The sequence below is a fragment of the Phalacrocorax carbo genome, chromosome 14, assembly GCF_963921805.1.
Source record: "Phalacrocorax carbo chromosome 14, bPhaCar2.1, whole genome shotgun sequence".
NCBI classification, from domain to species: domain Eukaryota; kingdom Metazoa; phylum Chordata; class Aves; order Suliformes; family Phalacrocoracidae; genus Phalacrocorax; species Phalacrocorax carbo.
The window spans coordinates 7,656,220-7,674,132 of record NC_087526.1 but is presented as its reverse complement, the minus strand read 5'-3'; the positions used below and the strand labels follow the sequence as shown (position 1 = coordinate 7,674,132).

The window sequence follows — 17,913 nt, the reverse complement described above, 5'->3', positions numbered from 1 at the left end:
TCAGGCCTTCCTAGGCTTTGAATTATTAAATATTGTCTCTCATCTCCATTATAAAGGTTGTTAGAGCACAGCTACTTATCAGAATAGAAAATATTCCATTTCTGTACTTTAACAGTTGGCTTCATCTGCTTGTGGGATTTACAATAATTGTGAAGAGTTAAAAAAAAGGCAAAAAAGAAATCATGAGAGGCTGAGGTTGGAAGTAAACACCGTGAAATAACATCTTTACAAGAGGATGTCCAGTTTTATGTCCCAGTACCCATGTGGTTGCTGGTCTGTATCTTCTGTCTAGAACAAAATCACATGCAAATTCATCAGTATTAATAGGCTGGAGGGTGTTTGCTGCTGAGACTTCCACGATGCTGGATTACAGATAGTGCTCTGGGGTGCCTCTTCTCACACCCCCATTGCCTTCTCCTCCATCAGCTGGCAGAGACCCCAGCAAACCAACCTGGCCGTGTTTCTGAGCAATGACTATACATTGAGCTTAGAGGGAGAGCAACAAGGAGGTGCAGATGCAGAGAATGAGACCTGGGACCAGCTGCAGACTGTAGCCAGCTGCTGAGCTCAGTGATGGGTTTATCATTATTTCTGAGAGCCTGAAGCCCTGGCTGCAGTTTGCCGCGATTTCCAAGGTCAGATTTTTTGCTACTTCTAAGAAATTGGGTGGTACCTGCTGCTTTATAATAGGCTGGATTTGAGCAGCAGTAAGCCAGGCCATAGTTTTGCTGTTGGTTATTCTCTTGCTCTAGAAGTGTCTTGCCCAAAGCTGGGCATGCCTGTGCCAGGCAGGCACTGCCTGTATCATGTACCTGCAGCATCCCTAAGTGGAGCTGCTTGATGTAACCCAGGCAGGTGATCCCCTGTTTTTCCTGGGGAATAAAGCATGGAAACTGGCTTGAGAGTGAGCTGGAAATTGGAAGCTGTGTCACGGAGCTGTCAGGCTGGGTCTGATTTCTTCTGGACCCTGTGGGAGACACACCGTCCCCTTCTCACACTCCTGATTCAGGCTGTGACAACTCTCCCAGGGAGCAGCCAGGCAGCAGTATGGCACGATGCCACCGGGAGCTGCTGGGGACTTGGATTGTGCCTGAGAAAAGGGGGTTAAAAGCAGGTTTTTGCAAGCCTTTGCCTGCCATTTTAAATGGGAAGGATGTTTCCCTGGCAACGAGATGGATGCTTCCCAGCAGAGCATATGGCTTCCATCGGCTTTGATTTACTGGCGTGTTGAAATGGCAGCTAGATAATCTCTCTTCAGCTTTAGTGTGTCCATGCCCTGTGTCCCTCTTGCTTGTGAGCTTTAAAAGACCGTGGGTCTGGCCCCAGCAGTGCTGGCCTTGCTCCCAGCCTGTCCCAGGGCTGGAGCTGGCCTGGCCCCATGTTGGGGCTGGGTCGGGGGACCTTTGTAAGGACCTGTACAGAGGACCAGAGCATCACCCTGAGCAAGGAGCTGCAGGGTGGGCAGGAAAACCTTCCCTGCCTCTGCTGCCTTTCACCAGCCAAACAGCTCCTCCTCCGCGGATAATATAATCTGAAGCCTTTTCTTCCTATTCTCTTCCCTGCTTTAAATCATTTTTAGATGTTTTCCACCTTTCAGCACACAATCATCTGCCTGCTGCAACTTGCTATTTATTGTTGTGTTTACAGGCGCAGGGAAACAAGGAGAGGGAACAAATCTGTCATTTGCTGAGCGGGGGAACTTGGAGGAGCTGGTTTCTGCATGCTCGTGGCTGGTGTGTGCTGGCCCCACCGAGCTTGCGCGGCAGCCTCCTCTGAGGGGCAAAACCAGAGTGTCCTCCTCCTCGCTGCTGCCTGTCGCTGGCTCTCCAGTCTTTGGCAAATTAGATGAAACAGGTCCAGATATTAGATGGGGACAGCAAGGCAGCCAGATAGGGTGATCGCATGAGCCTCATTACCTTAGGAACCAGGATAGCCAGAGAAGTTCACTCACACACCTGAGTGGTGTTGAGGCTGGTTCCCAGCTGCCTGTACCCAGATGGTTTGTAGCTGTGAGCAGCAAGCGAGGACCAGGCTTGGGAAACGGCTGGGTAGGGTGGTCTTAAATGAGATTAAAGTGTGGTGCTGGCCTGTGAATGTCTGTGCTGCAGGGACTGGGGGGAAATGTGCCGTTCCTCCCCTCTTTCGCTCATAGAGGGTTTTGGGGAGCTATGGATGAGGCAATGCATTGTCCTTTCTTGCAGGTATCCGGCTGAGCCCTGGTCTGCACATGCTGGCACGCACCCCTCAGCCCTGATTGCAACAAGCTGCCCAAAGCTGCCCGGTCTGAAAGACTTTAAAAAGGAGGGTCCCTTGTAACTGAGGTTGCCTTTATTTCTTCTGGCAGGACCACAGCTTTCCAATCCTCTCCGGGGTGTTTAGCTTTCCAGGCAGCCTCTCCCCCTGAGAAGGGCTCTGGATGATGGGGAGCTGCCCCCTGCTCCCTCCGGTGCCTCGGGGCTGAGCCGCACTTGCCCACTCTCCCATCCACGCCTGGCCACCCACTTACCGCCTTCGAGTTACACCAGAGAAGACGCAAGAGATAATAGAAGTGATAAATTAATTCCCAGTGCCAAGGGGCGATTAATCAGGTGCAAGGAGAGGCTGTGCCCTGGCAGGTGACGCTGCCCTGCTCTCATTGGGGCCGGTGTCACGAGCTGGCTGTTCTCTGCCACGAACAAAGGAGACACTGATATGGGTGGTGGCAGGAGGATCTCTCCGTTGCTCCTGGGGAGCAGCATGACCAGGGTAAATCTGGCTACAGCTCAGGGAAACTTTGCTGTAGAGGAGAGAGTCATTGAAAAGGACTTTGAAGAGTTTCACCTCCTGGAAGATCCAAAATAGTTATGTTAGTGGTGAAGTTAAAGGCAGCTTGACTGGCAGCTGTTGTGATGCTCTCCCCTCCCTGCAGTATAACTGGCTGTTTCAGCAATTTTTTAGGGCTAAAGAGCACTGTCTTTTTAAGCCTGAGCTCTCTGGAGATCTGCGTTTGCTTTCCATCCCTTCACCCCGAGCAGCTCCTCCAGGCCTGCCTGTCTGCGTGGCCAAAGCACTGGTCCCAGCAGAAACATCCCCATCCCAACAGGAACAGCTTCACAGACATGAAAAGCACTGGGGCCATATTCTGCCACCTTTGCTGCGGAGGCACATGCCATCCTACTGATGTGGGGGAGGGATGCAGAGCTCCAAAACTGGCTACTGGCCTTTTATTTCTTGTTGTTAGACCTAATCCTGCATTATTCTGTGTGCCAAACTCAGGTGTCTCTTGGGCATCACAGGGTTTGGACCTGACTGTGCCAGACCCTCTCTCGTGGCAGTGCAGCTCCCTTGGCTTTCGGGGGTTTATTCCTGATGTGCACCAGTGTGAGTGGGGGAGAGTTGCAGTGAGGGAGCATGGTCCTGCTGATTGTAGCACTCCCTTTATTCCTCTGTGTGTATTTTTTACCCAGCTTGGGGACCATCGTCTTCTGGGGACTAAAATTAAAAGGCTGTGAACCAGCTCTCTTCCTTCTTGGCTCTGAGCTCCTTCCTAGTCACTAGCTGGGACAAGAGAAGTAAAATTAAACAGATGGCAAAATTGCCAACTCTAAGACATATTATACAGGCAGTTTGCAAATACTTCTTTTTTTTTTTTTTTTTTTTCCCCAAGACTCTGTTAATTAAATAAACTGATGAGCAAATGAAATTAGAAGTGCTTTAGTAATGCTTGCGTTTTACACTTTGGCATTATCCATTAGCCTCTGGCTTGGAGAAGTCACATTCTTCTCATTATTGAGGCACAAAGCTGGGGATGGACCCACAATCTCAGCCATCCTTCTTCGCTGTTAGTTGGGAGGGAGCCCGAGAGCACAGCTCTGGGGTCCTGCCTTTACAGAAGCATAAACCATGGGCTGAGACATGGGGAAAGTGAGATTTCTAAAGTCAACATGAGGATTTTGAGCTGTTTAGTTGCCAGCTGTGGCTCTGAGATGGTTCATGCAGCTGCCTCTGTGCCTGCAGCTCCCTATGGATGCTCTTTGCAAGGATGCTTGCTTTAGAGGTGCTGTAATTCTTGGTGCTGTAAAACTAGTGCAAAGTCAGAGACAGGGAATCGAAGCTAAAGGAGCTCAGCAAGTTGGAGCTTGTCCTTTGTGGGCAGGAAACCTCGGGCTTCAGCTGAATAGCAGATTCTGGGACAGACCTCTGAAAAACCAGCTACTATTCCTGTCTGCAGCGGGAACTAGCCCTGCACATTTTGAGACAATCTTCCTATCTGCAATTAGACCAGAGCCTATTTTTGTATATCCCATTCCCTCGAGGAATGTTTAGATGAGATGCAGCATTACATTTTACAGGGACATCTTGCTTTTAACCCAGTTTTAGAGCTCAGTTAAGTCAGGTCAAGTGACTTGCCCAGGTCAGTCAAAGAAGCTTGACCTCTGCCAGAGGATTTTTTTATTCCTGTGCACTCCAACCATGCAGCATAGCCCTTGGCTTCTTAAATTTCTTTCTTTTTCTTGGTGTTGCAGAAAAGCAGGACTTTCCCCTTAAGAAACAGAAATAACTTGATCTAACCTTTATTTGTATATGAAGATTAGGAACATTTGTGTTCCTGTACTCACAAATACTGATTTCTCAGAGGTAGGGAGGAAGCAGAGGCTCTTTTGGGGGAATACCCTGTGGGATGAAACAGCGACAGCACTCAGATTTCAATCTGAATAATAAGGGTATTGCATGAGACAGCAACTTTCCCTCACATTAAAATCAATGAACGTGCTTTGAGTAAATGCCTGCACAGACATTTTAAGAATTACTTAAATGTCTGATATTTTTTACTCTTAATTTACCTCTCAAGGCATCATAATTGCACCGTGATCTTTAGGATTCTCTCCTGTGAACCGTTTCTGCAGCTGTATGAATATATTTCTCCCCACCAAGTTTTTAAAAGAAAACCTCAGCCTGGCAGCACTGGATCGCAGCAGAGACAGACTCTTCTGGCAGGTGCACGGGCTTGATTAATACTTTGTATTTTCCTCCAGACATCTGGCTCCTCTGAGCCTGCGTGCGCAGGGCAAGGAGAATACGCAGACAAGCATTTCCCAGTGATTCATGTTAGATGAGGACAAAGAGGAACATTTGAGCTAGAACTTTGCATGCGGTGATTATTATTAATAAGGCTTTTACTCTGCGTTGAGTAAGTTAAATTATTAGAGCCAGCCTGTAAAACAAACAACCAGTTCCTTAAATTTAACTCCTTTTCTGCTATAAACATTCAGATCTTGATCTCCACCCCCCGTCATTTCCAGGCAGCTTTTGTTCTTTGAGGCTTCGGTCCAGGAAAGCTCTTAAACTGACTCTTGCTTGTAAGTGTGGAGATGCATAATCCTTTGCTGGACTAGGGACAAGATATGTCATGCAAAACTCATTTCTGCTCAAACTCCTGCAGTTCATAGGTTCAGGTTGGGGATCTGGCTCTGGGCACTCAGGGCAGATGATGCTGTTTCTGCTCCCTGACACCATTATAAGCAAGAGGGAAAGGCTGGAGGAGCTCTTGGAGTGGGAACTGATTTCAGAAGTGGTGGATGCTGAAGGAAAAAAATATATGAACCCATATCCTGCCCTTTTTCTGAGAAGTGCGCTGCCTAAGTAGAGGGAAGACAGGAAGAGAACTTTCATGACTTGTGCCTATACAGTACAGCTGTGGACACCTATTCCTTTTTCCTTAGTTTGCTGTGATGGATTTGTAAATGCTCCTTATCTGCCCACAAAGCAGAAAGCCACCTTCCCCAAAAAGCTGATGCAAAGGAAGTCCCACCCCCCCTACTTCCCTGGGATCTAAGCGTGCAGGTGTGTTTCAGTAGCCGCAAGGGGAGCTGAAGCACAGAAGCAGGGCGTTGTGCTCAGCCAGCGGTGCTCCTGCTCCCAGCCGCCTGTCTGGGGAAGACCCCAGAAAACCTGATCTGCTGGAAAACCACCTCCTGTTTTTGCCACGTTTCTGTCACACAGCAGGAAGACCAGGTTTGCTGCGTCCATGCAGAGGGGCTGGGGGACATGTCCTAGGGGCTTGCAGGTGGTGGTGGTGCAATAGGGCTGACTGAGAACACAAACCCTCTCATTTTCCTTCCTGTTCCAGTGCCACTGCTATAACATGGTTTGGGGTCTCTAAGACCTGCTTCTCCTGTAGCCTGATTAATTCTTTGTATTATTACCTGACTCCTGGAGTGCCATTTAATGCAGCCTTGCTGTCCACACCACAGCCTCCTCTGGGACACTCCAGTCCTCTGGAGATGCTCCATTGCACATCGCACACCACCATCCTTAGTACACTTTATGGCTTTGTACAAACAGGGTGCTGCTTAGCCATCATCTCAGTGCACTGAGAAGGCACAGGAGCTACTAACGTTGTCCCAGAGAGGCCTTTGCTAAAGATTTATTAAAAAGTTTATAAACACTGAGAATCCCTGCCTTGGAGCCAGCCTGCGTGATGCCCATAAACAATGTTTTCTACCTGCATGGGTGCCCGGGGAGCCTCCAGGCTCTTCCAAGGAACAAGACCTGGGCTGGGCACAACCAAACCTGCGGGGAATGAGACTCCATCAGGAACTGTTTTTGGAAAGGAGAGCATTTATTAAGGCATAGGACCAAAAAGCAGAACTCCCTGCTTCTATTTTTGGTTCTGCTAGTGACAGAAGTCGCCTTGGGAGATGATTTTGGCTGAGACTGAGGGATGTGAAAGCCCGGAATGAGGCATTTAGGCTTGTGTTTAGCCTTGTAAATGAATAGCTTGGTTGCAAGTCACAGCAGGTTTGCTTACATGAGTAAAGATGACGGATGCTCTTGGCTAAGGGTAGGTGCAATATGGCGTCATTTTTACCCGTGGAAAAGTGACGGCATTATCAGTTTTGCTTCTGATTCACTGGAGATTTAAGTTGAGCTGTAAATATTCCCATTCTGATTATGAGGCTCTCTGAGTACTAGAAGGCATTTGACAATCTCCGTTTCTCTTCGGTATGGATGTTCTTTCACCTTGGTTAGTTGTCATTGCTGCATTTTTCATAGCTTTTAATTTACACTGAATTTTTAGGTAGTTGAAAGACAGCATTTTACAGAGACCGCAGCAAATGGATTTCTGGGATTACAGATGGACTGCCCATAAGCATTCTGGTTTTGTTTTAGCACAATTATCAATGCCTTGTTTACATGCAGAAGGTAATTTGTAAGTGTTTTAAATATTTTAAATTGTTTTCCATTGTGCAGCTCTTAAATGCCCATAGTAAAATACTCCTTCCTTTCCAGCTTTGCTCTTTCTAATTAAACAAATAATTAATTTTCTTTCCTCGTTCCAGGGAAAGCCAGCAAAGTGTGTAACAAGCACAGTGGCTCATTATGAGTTTGTGCCACCTCCTTGTATCACATCCATCTCCACTGCATCCCCGAATCCAGTTGTTAATTATTGGTGCCCCAACAGAGAAAGCCCAATGTTTTTGCATGTCAGCGAATGTTATTTGAATACAAGTATTTCAGGAATAAATTAAGTTCTTTCAAAATTCTTATGTAAATGGGTGTGTAGATTCCCTTTGGAAGGCAAATTAGATGATTAACCTGAAAAGCTTTATGACGATTTTGATTTTACTGAGAAAAAAAGGACTATCTTTCCTATTTCAAGTCATTTTAAGGTTTTGGTGTGTGTGGTTTTTTGTTTTGTTTTTTTTTTTTCTATAGGGAGTTCAGTCATTTCTTTTTGCAATGCTAACGCGAAGCAGGGTGGATATGAAATCTGGATAGGCAGATTTTGTGCTAGGATTTATAAATTGTAGCAAGAAGCTTGCATGGGTGTTTTAAGTCATTGTAACCTTTGGATGAAAAGCCAGACTTTGAAGAACTTTGGATTTATTAGTATTAGCAGCAGGCAGATTTGCACAGCTGAGTCTTTGCTGAGCTTAAAGGTCTAAGCAACAGGTGTGGGGGATCCCAGAGCTGCAGAAGGTGCTGGGTGCCCGTAGGAATGGGTGGTGAGTGAGAAGATGCAGTGACATGAGGTGTCCTCCTCCAGTGGCTTTAGGAGGCTGGAGCCAACTTCCTTCAAGCCATCGCTCTGTGGAGGAGACAGCGGTCCAAAATCACACGCTGCCCTTTGCATCCTGGCCTGGGTTTGGGAGAGGTTGCTGCTGGCTCCAGCCATGCGTCATGTAGGACCCAGCTCCTGTCTGCTCAGGAGAAGGATATTGTCTTCTCCAAAGCCCTAAGCAGAATTGGCATCTTTTATGTAAAAATCATTAGATGGGACATAATTAACGTTCCTTATTGCACATTAACATTACCCAGAGTCAGGCTGCAGACATAATTTGCTTTGATTAGATATGTAGCTTTAAAAATTAGATTCATCCCAACCTCTACACTATTTATTGGCTTGTTTCCCTTTCCCTAGCTATCCATTATTATCTGGAGCCCTTTCCTGCACTGTCTGGGTAGATTAGGTGAAATTAAAGCAGAGTCAGGCTTCCGGTTCCCCGCTGCCCTCCCTTAATGGGAGCTCAGAGGATACACACCATCTCTGGTATGGGCATACCTCTCAGCTTTCTTCTTCCACCCATCAGACATAGAGGGTCTGCAGCTCCTTCAAAGCCTGCCAGGAGCCATACAGACCTTGAATTCGTTTCCCTTGCAGAAAGGTTTCATTCTCCTAGTCTCCTTTTACAAGCCTCCCAGAGGCTTGTGGACCACAGGGGCAAGAAGAGCAGCTGTGCATCACTGTGGAACTATTTTGGGTTGCTTGTGCAGCTCACCCCATGATGAGCTAGTGCCTGCAAACCTCATGGGCAGGACTGTTCCTTACCCAGTGGCTGAACGTCCTCGTTGGGACCGAGACAGGGTGAGATTTTGGTCCACGTGGGATTTGGCCATGGAGCTCCTGTGCTTCATTGAAGAAGCTGGCGCCTTTGCTGTTGCCTCCCATGCTTGGCAGCACTGTAATTAATGCTGGCCCTGCAAGCATGATCTGCATCAGGTCTCCCTGGCAATGAGAGCTCTGGGGAGTGGAGAGCTGAAATTACAGCAGCACTGAGCTGGCCCCAGGGTGATGAGGGGAACGGAGAGGCTGGGGATGAGGCTGCAACGATGTGCTGGGGAAGGGAAGAAGCAGCACCCAGATGTCCCACTGCCCCAGCAGCACCCGGAGCTGCCCCATCTCTTCCTGCTTAACCATGGCTTGAACAATCCACCCTCGGGATTCGAAGTGATAAAGTGATTTCCTTTCTTTTTTCTGCCCCATCAATATATATCTAGTGACAAATCTAACATACAGGAATCTTCTTTCTCGTGGCATTTGTCCCTGCCAGGACTCATCATCTGAGAGTGACTTCATTCTGGATCTGTCTGAAGTGGTCACCTTCCCCAGCACAGTGTGCAAGTCTGCGTTGATTTGGCCTTTTGCTCTCAGCACTTCCTCAGGCATTTTATTGTGATGTTTGGTCATAAAAATGCAACCCACATTCTACTTCTTTAATCAGAAAATATAGGATTTTCCATTATGTGTTTTTTTTTTTTGTTTTCCTCTTCTCTTTCTTTGATTATTCATTTGTTTCTCACTCCAACATAGGATTTTGCAGCAAAATCTGGCCCACACCAGGAGCAGGGCTGCCTGACCCGGTTGCAGCTCCTTCCTTCCAGCAGTGCGGGGCTCTGTCTCCCCTGCCACAGTGTCAGCAGCAGTGGGGTCCTGTCTCCAGCCCCCAGGGCCTGGCCCAGGCAACTCAAAGGGGTGGATGGAGTCCATTTGGCTGCAGGGCAGGTTGTGGTTGGCTTTTTTTATAGCAAGGGTTTTAAAAGACCAGCTTGGGGAGAAAAAATTTTAAGTAAGACCCAGAGAAGGCATTAAGGAACATCGTGACTGGGATTGCAAAGGATGTTTTCGTACTCTTTTGAGATTGTTTCAAGTCTCCAGGTACCAGACCTGGTGTGAGAAGAGGAAATTTGCAGTGAGAAATCAGGCAATTGTCTTTATCTGGTCTGCACTGAATTAATCTTGTTGCTGGCAAAGCTCAGCCTTTGCTGAGATGACTCTAAAGGTCCCTTACCTCCAGCAGGCAGGGATGTTTCAGCCTGTGGTTCGAATAAATGCTGCAAATCCCCCTATTTTTACTTGTTACTGTGACATTAGTGGTCATTGCAAAGCCACAAGCACGACCCAGTGGTGTGAAACTCCTTTTCTTTATACAACAAAAAGGAACAGCACCCACCAGCTGAACCGTACCTTATAAATATTCAATATGCAGTTTGTAGGAATGTGAGACAAAGCCAGACAGATTAATTATTTAATGCTTTTAAAGAATGCAGCTTTTAGTTTCTCCCTGCGCTGGCCTATTTTATTGTATCAGTAAATCGATCTTTAGTAAATTAATTTCCCTCCTTTGAGTAAGCAGTGGGCATCGTGGGCTGATGGAAACCTTCTCCATTCGTGAGCAGACACCTCTCTAGCTGCGGACTCAGGCGTCGAGTGTCAGAAGAGAGTTGAGCTCCTGTCATTCATTTTGTGCCTTTTGATATGCATTAGTGCATTAATGAAAAGCACAGAGCGGGCAGTTTTGATGGGGACAGCTTGTGAATGACAGGGTGGTGTGGCATTTCTGAGGCTGCTTCTGGGACAGCCTGTAGAAGTAGATGTCAATGAGACCTGGATGCATACTGTAAGATGGTTTTGAGGATCCCCTATCATTTTTGTGGCAAATAAAAGGGGCTGAGTGAGCTGATGTCAAAGCTGGGTCCCCCAGGCTCCCAGCAGGATGGGGTTCCTTCGTGTCCTCGCAGGGCTGAGACAGAGAGGCCAGCCCAGCTCCCTCCCTGATGGCAGGGTGCCTCTGGCTTCATGCTAAGGTGCTGACAGCACCAAGATCACTTCCCTTGGACTGGGTCAAACCCCTGCTCTGTCCTGTGTCTGGCCGTAGAAGAGCATCCACCTCCCAGTGATACTACAACAAATCTGGGAGGTTGCCAGCCTTTCCAGGTAGTAAAGAGTTATTCTGGAGTACCGGCCCAAAAAAAGAGACATTAAATCCACCCAAGATCTCCTACCCTGGCAAGGGTGGGAAATGCAGCCCCACTCCTGTGTAAGCTTTTGTGGAAGAAAATGTATAAGCAGAGCATCAGTGGAGCTTTCTCTGGGTTGATGTTCAGCCCGCGCTCCTGCTCACTAGCCAGTCTGGTCACCTGCTATCGCGTTAATAAATGAGCATTTCCCTGCTTGTTTCCATGCTTGTTGAAAGCATGTTGCAGTAACAGCTGATTGTTCCTCGGGGAAATAATGTCAGGGGTTATCAGAGCTCCTGGGAGGGGAATTGGATTGGCGCTGGCCAAACTGGGAACAGTCCAGTGGGTCCTTCCACGCACAACCTTTCAGTTTTTTAAATCCAGGAATTTACTTTCTCTTTTTACACAGTGTTGTAGCAGCGGCACAGTAAACATGTCCAAAAATGCTCTCTGGACTAGTTTGAGCAAACGTGAAAAACCCCTGCTCTGAAGGCTGACATTCCCTTTTTTATTTTCTATTTTTGTGTTATATAGTTTTCTACTAGTTTTCTCCTGCCTGGTGCTGTCTGTCTTTTCGACCATTGATGAGTACCAGAACAGCTCAGAAGGGGCCCTTTACATCCTGGTAAGTTGGGGGGTTGCAAATGAAGCCATTGGTGAGGCATTAAAACAAAGTCAAAAGCACAATAAAAAACTGAGGTTGGGAGTGTTTCACTGGGGCAAGAATTTAAACTGTTGCTTGTGAGAAGACAGCCACCAGGACCTGCAGGTAAGAAATAGGGAAAACATAAAAAAGGAGAACTCTGTATCAGGAATACTCCACACGGTATTTTTAAGGATCCTTCCTGAACTTTTTTTCTGCATTTACCTCCAACTGCAAAACAGTAGCAAGACTGATCCCAACTGAAAAGCAGTTTGATGATGGTCCCTTCCAACCTAAACTATGGTGTCCAACAGCTCCCAAAAGTTAAAGCTGCGGATGCACTGTGTAGGAAGCAGCCCACATAGCTGCCTTCTCTCCCACACTATAACATCCCTGCAACTATTTGATCTGATATCAAGCTGCAGAGTTTTGTTCCTTAAATAGCCCGGCATCCCTCTCACTGACAATGTGGCTTCTGCCATCAAGAGCCAGCTGAGATCCTGCATGCACTGCCACGTTGTGGGGCTGCTGGCTTCACGTGTCTCCTTTCCTTTTGTCTGTCTTCCTATTCCCCAGTCTCTGCCCTACGCTGACATCAAGCGGCGCTGCAGGCTAATTAGGGCGTCGTCAGGTTTGACACATGAGGAAACTGAGGCAAGTGCCACAAAGAAGTCAGAAGGGAGCGTGCGCAGGGTATTCGGGTGGCGGTGGAAAGAGCTGCGATGCGCAGCGTCGGCATGCTCACTTGGCATCAAGGGCTAGAGGAGCTCCGTTGCCCCTGCACCAGATAGCCCAGCACGCAGAGACAACCCGTCCAGTTTAACACGGAAGAAACACAAATCCCCTGTGAAGAGTCCTAGGACGGAGTAGCCAGCGATTCCCATCTCTGGTCTTCCCTGAGCTGCTCAGCACTAACCTAGTCAAGTCCTGGAGACTAATGGTGGGGAGATAAGCAGGTTCTCATCAGTCTTGTGATGGGGGACGCAAACACAATATGCAAGACGTAAAACTTTAGTTCACAGGCTACAATGGGCAGTATGTCTGAGCGCCCCAGGGCGCAGCGAGGGACAACACAACAGTGAAGATCTGACAATCTTTCCGGCCTGGGCTCTCCATTTAACAGTCCTGGTGCAGACAGCTCTGCGGTGTATTTTCTGAGGTGTACAGAGGTTAGGTTATGAGTTTGTATTTGATTCTGGAGCATGCTTTCCATCACGCTTCTTTCTTGACTAACAGCATTGTCTCTCTTGCAGGAAATTGTCACCATTGTGGTTTTCGGGGTCGAATACTTTGTGAGGATTTGGGCGGCCGGCTGCTGCTGCCGATACCGGGGCTGGAGGGGAAGGTTAAAATTTGCCCGCAAGCCTTTCTGCGTCATCGGTAAGACCTGCCTCCCTGCATGGGATTTTCCAAACCGAAATGGGTGTTTCAAGCACTTGCTTGCACAGTGCTCTGGTTTCTGACGTGCATTTTGGGGGTTGATCCTCAGCTGCTTCGTGATCACCTTGAGAAGGGAAAGAGCAAAGGCAAAAGTCCTAATCCACAGCCACCATTTTCCTTATTCTGTACGAGGCCCACCCTGTTTTCTGCAGACTCGGGAGCCGTCCCGTTGCCCTGCGTACTCCAGGCATTGCTGACAGCCACCCACAGCCACTGAAAGGGTGTTTAGCTGGGAAAAGCTGAGCGTAGGAGCTGGGATCCTGCGATCCTTTGTCCAACCTCAACACCAAATCACTCACAAGTCACTGAAACTCTCTGTGTCTCACTTTGCCTTCCACAGTGCTGATGAGCTGCCTCACAAGGGAGTTATGAGACTTAATTAATTCTTGTTTGCAAATACTTGGCGATCCTCTTGTGAAAGGGGCCATCTGTGCACAGCAGTTATTTTTAATGGGGTAAGGAGTGGGCAGAGAGGCCATGCCATTCGCTATGGAGCCGGCTTTCAGATGTCTGGGAGCTGGCAATGGTCATATGCAGGATTTTAGTTTATTCCACAGGAAAACACTCCTATAAAATTTGCATGGAATACTAGGGAATAGGTAGGTTTACAGGATTTTTGAATCTGAGATATACAAAGACTTTTTTTCTCAGCTCTTTTCTTGGACTTTCTTTGTCTGTGAGCACTCTAGGATTGCTGTGGTGGACCTCTAGGTTTCCATTCCCAATTTAGACAGGGTATTCACACCTCTAGACAGCTCTGTTTAACAGGCAGCTGTGGTGGATTAAAAAAGGGCATGCATTTTGCAAGGATTTAATCCAGTTTAGCAGTGTTAACACTGAATCGTATCAAAATTCAGGCTTTGCAGTATTTGACACATTTTTCTGTGGGAAGGATGAGCATGGAGAAGGAAACTAAGATGATCCCATAAGGTGTGTAGTGGATCCTTTTCATCCAGGTTAAGATTTTTGCTGTGTCCTTCCAGCACAAGATACAACTGATGCAAGATCCCTTTCATGCACAGCCTTCTGCTGCCAGTGGCAGAAGGAGTGCCATCCCATTTGGTAGTGGTTCAGCAGCGTTTCTTTAGCTTTCAGTGCCCTCTGTTTGTGCAGACATCATGGTGCTGATCGCATCCATCGCCGTGCTGGCGGCGGGGTCCCAAGGGAACGTCTTTGCCACCTCGGCGCTCAGGAGTTTGAGGTTCCTGCAGATCCTGCGCATGATCCGCATGGACCGGCGGGGCGGCACTTGGAAGCTCCTGGGCTCTGTTGTCTACGCACACAGTAAGGTGAGCAAGCCCTAAGCAAGGCCATTGAGTCGCTCTTCGTGTTTCCCCCTGCCAGAGACACCACTTCGGTTCAGTTCTCCACCCGAAACATATCCCAGGCCTGGGGACATTGGAAAGACACCGTACAGCAACGTGGGGAGCAAAGCAAAGGCAGAGGCACAAGGTCCAGTGGAGCCCTCCAACCAGTAGAGGAGAGAAAAGAGGGATGTTTAGAAGTTTGCAGGGAATGTCTTAAACATAGTGACCACCTGCACACTGATGCAGCTCATTTCAAAGAATTAGCAATGAGCAGCCTCGTTAAGCACAGGTGTTGTTGCGAGCTCTTTTTCTAGGACGCAAGCTTCAAAGCGGATGCATTTCTGAAACGCGCCCTGCAAGCAGCAGCCTCTTGCAGACACGGTTACTGTGCTGGGTTCCTCTTCCCAACGTGAGATCACGTACCAGTTGCAGAACCGATCCCTGGTGTGAGGCACTTTGGCCTTTCTCTTTTTTGGGAAGACTTTGTTGACCATTTTATTGTTTCCTGCTGCTGAATTTATTAATTTAACATTTCTCTTCTTTCCTGCAATCTTTCCCCTGAAAAGCTTAGCCAGCTTATTCAGAAGTGTGTAAAAATCGTAGGGAGTTTGTGGGGTTCTCTTGTTCGCCCTTCTATTAACTTCATCCAAAAACAATAACACCTGTGAATTTTGAATTAAAACTTGCCTGAAATTGGGAGATATTTTGTCCAGACCCCAGCTTTGTAGCTCCTTCCCAGTTAGTGGAAGGGGCCTGCTGTAAGCAGAGTCCCCAGGGATCTGGGGTTCCCAGTTCAGTTTTAACCCTACTTCCTTCTGTGAACTGGAAAAATATTTTTTGGTTTGTTTTTAATCTCAGTTCCACGTCTTGAAATAATGGAGCTATTAACACTCCCTTTCTTTCTCCATTTGCTGTATGTGTTTAGATGATGGGGTCTTCAGGACAGGGATCGTCCTATGTGCATGGCAGGGCCACCACCAGTGCATGGTCCCTTCTCAAAATGTGGCACTACTGATCTCCAACCAAAGCCTAAACAAATGCAGGGAAAGTTCAGATCCAGCCGCAAGCAACTAATTCAGCTTTTGGAGATGAGCACCAGGATTGCAATCATTCTCTTCTGTCCCTTAATGATCTTGTAGGAGCTGATCACTGCCTGGTATATTGGCTTCCTGTGCCTCATTCTGGCCTCTTTCCTGGTATACTTGGCCGAGAAAGGAGAAAATGAGCACTTTGATACATACGCAGATGCACTCTGGTGGGGTCTGGTAAGTAATTTTCCTAGAACAGCTGCTCGTTATTAAAATAAAATGGCCATTAACCCTCCATCTTCTATCACTTACAGGAGGAATCGACTTATGGGGTGCTTAGTTAACATTTTTATTAAGTGGCTTCAGGCTACTCCATTTAGCTCTTTTTCTTAAATAAACCTGGTAGAAAATGTTAGAGGATCACATTTCTTGAATTAGCTGGAGCTGCAAGGAAACGGGGAACTCGTGTGCTCTCAATCGTGGGATTTAGCTCTGTCGCGACAGCAGACGCGGGTCACCATGGGGTGCTTTGGTCATCGTTTTAAAGTATTGCTGCCTTTTAATTATTTGGGCAGCATGCTCTTAAACGTGCTGGAATAAATTTTATAAAATTAATAGGATCTAAGTACCAGAAAGACTTCAGCGCTGAAAGCACTCCCCTTTCACATCTTTGCTGACAAAGAGGAAAGGGCAACACTTCTAGTTTGCGCTGTGTGCGTGTGTGCATGTGAATTATTGGATTACCCGATTAACAAAGAGAGAATTAATGACGTTCTAATCTTCTTGTGTTATTGTTCTTCTGCTCTGACACTGTGGTGCTAGTTTGACCTTGATTACAAAGCATGTAATGAAAATCCCAGATCCGATCAAATCCCAATAACAGGCTTGGGGAGGAATCGGCTGATCAAGCAGCTCCTCTGCTACAACAAAGGGAAAGAAGCAGTAAATTGCTTTTCAAGCCACTTGGTTATGACAGAAAAATAAAAACAAAGCCCAATTTGACATAACTAGAACATAAACAATGAGGAAAAAATGACAGCCCAGATTAGAGCTCAGTCTCGGGAGAACCACATGCAGATTTATCCCTCCTGCTTCCCAGGCTAGGAGAGCCTTTGGCAGAGGATCACCTGCCTCATTTCAGGACATGGAGGTACACCAGACTGTTTTGCCACTGAGAAGCTCAGAGTGAAATTTGAGCTTCATTAAAATAAACAGGTTCTGTCCTTGTCCAGCTCACGTGTCCAGTACAGACAGATGTTAAGAGATGGGCAAAATAAATCAAATTTCAGGTTCAGAAACTCATCCCTTGGTCTGGTCTTAGCAGATCCAATCCATGTAGTTATCTATTTAAATTATAAAAACTTGTAAACCGACTTTGCCGTGATTATGGAGAGAGCATTGCTTTGACTTTGTGTTTCAATAAGGAATAGCCGTAGATGCATTTTCTAACCGCTTTGTCAAAATGGTATCTAAGTGATAGAGCTTTTAGTGGGTCCAATTAAATGGCGCTTTGGGATCGTACTTCCATTTGTGTAAAAGTGATTTTATGCTAAGTTGTATGCATGAGGTTTCCAAAGCCACATCAGCATGGTGTCAGCTGCCATTCCTGGGGCCAGCTCTGTCCGTGTCCCACCTATGGGATGGGGACAAGTTTCCACTCGGCACAGGGACTGTTGGGGTCCATTGGGCAGAAGTCTCAGAGATGATGTTCTTAATCAGATCATCCCCTGTGCCTTGCCCTGCCAGTCCCAGGCTCTCCAAATCCTCTTGGAAGCCTCAGGGGATGCCCAACATTTCCCACTAGTGATGTCCATGGCCTGAAGTGGGAAAATGCATCCTTTCATGCTGTTTAGAGTTCAGAAGATTCTTTGTCTCCAACAAATCTCTCAGCTTCTTCCCCAGAACACACACAGCAGCTTGCCATCACTCTCTTAGAGCATTGCAATAATACTGAAGAGGGGAAAAAACATCCCTAAATTACGTGTGAAGAAGCCATAATGTGTCCTATTGGGCTAATATGCTGTTTTTAAATAGGAAGGGAGACTGTGTAATAGGCAGTGCTTGGAAGATAGTGTTGGGAAGATTAGGAATAAACAGTGTCAGATCTTTATGTATGCAAATAGCCCTGCCTTCTTCCATGAGATGGTGAGAAGGAGTTTGGGGGAACCGTGCTGGTTCGGTTCCCCTGCTGAAGACGCAACCCCATCTCCTGGGGGAGGCTGCGAGCTGCCGCAAGCCTCTGCACCAGATGGCAGCTCTCTCTGTGTCAGCCGAAGGCAAGAAAATGCTCTCGACTGGTGTGAGAACTCGGTGTGTCGAGTGGGGAGCGTGGCAGTGCTGTCCTGGCTGTCAGGACATCGCTGCTTCCCACAGAGGTGCCCATCCCAAGAAGCCCGAGGTCCTCCCGGGTGCTCAAGCTGCACCACGACTCGGTTGGCTCTGGGCATGTGGTGACCCTGGCTCTTCCATGTCCCGCTCTGGTGGCGTGGGAGTT

The 17,913-nt window shown here is 47.4% G+C and overlaps 1 protein-coding gene across 1 annotated transcript in view; it reads left to right on the top strand.

The window, feature by feature from the left end:
• KCNQ2 (potassium voltage-gated channel subfamily Q member 2) overlaps window positions 1–17,913 on the top strand; it is a 77,570-nt gene that overhangs the window by 12,901 nt on the left and 46,756 nt on the right. Inside the window, exons 2-5 of the mRNA XM_064465413.1 lie at window positions 11,536–11,626; window positions 12,898–13,024; window positions 14,198–14,373; window positions 15,531–15,656. Of these exons, the coding sequence (XP_064321483.1) occupies window positions 11,536–11,626; window positions 12,898–13,024; window positions 14,198–14,373; window positions 15,531–15,656 (520 nt within the window). The remainder of the gene's footprint in view (window positions 1–11,535; window positions 11,627–12,897; window positions 13,025–14,197; window positions 14,374–15,530; window positions 15,657–17,913) is intronic.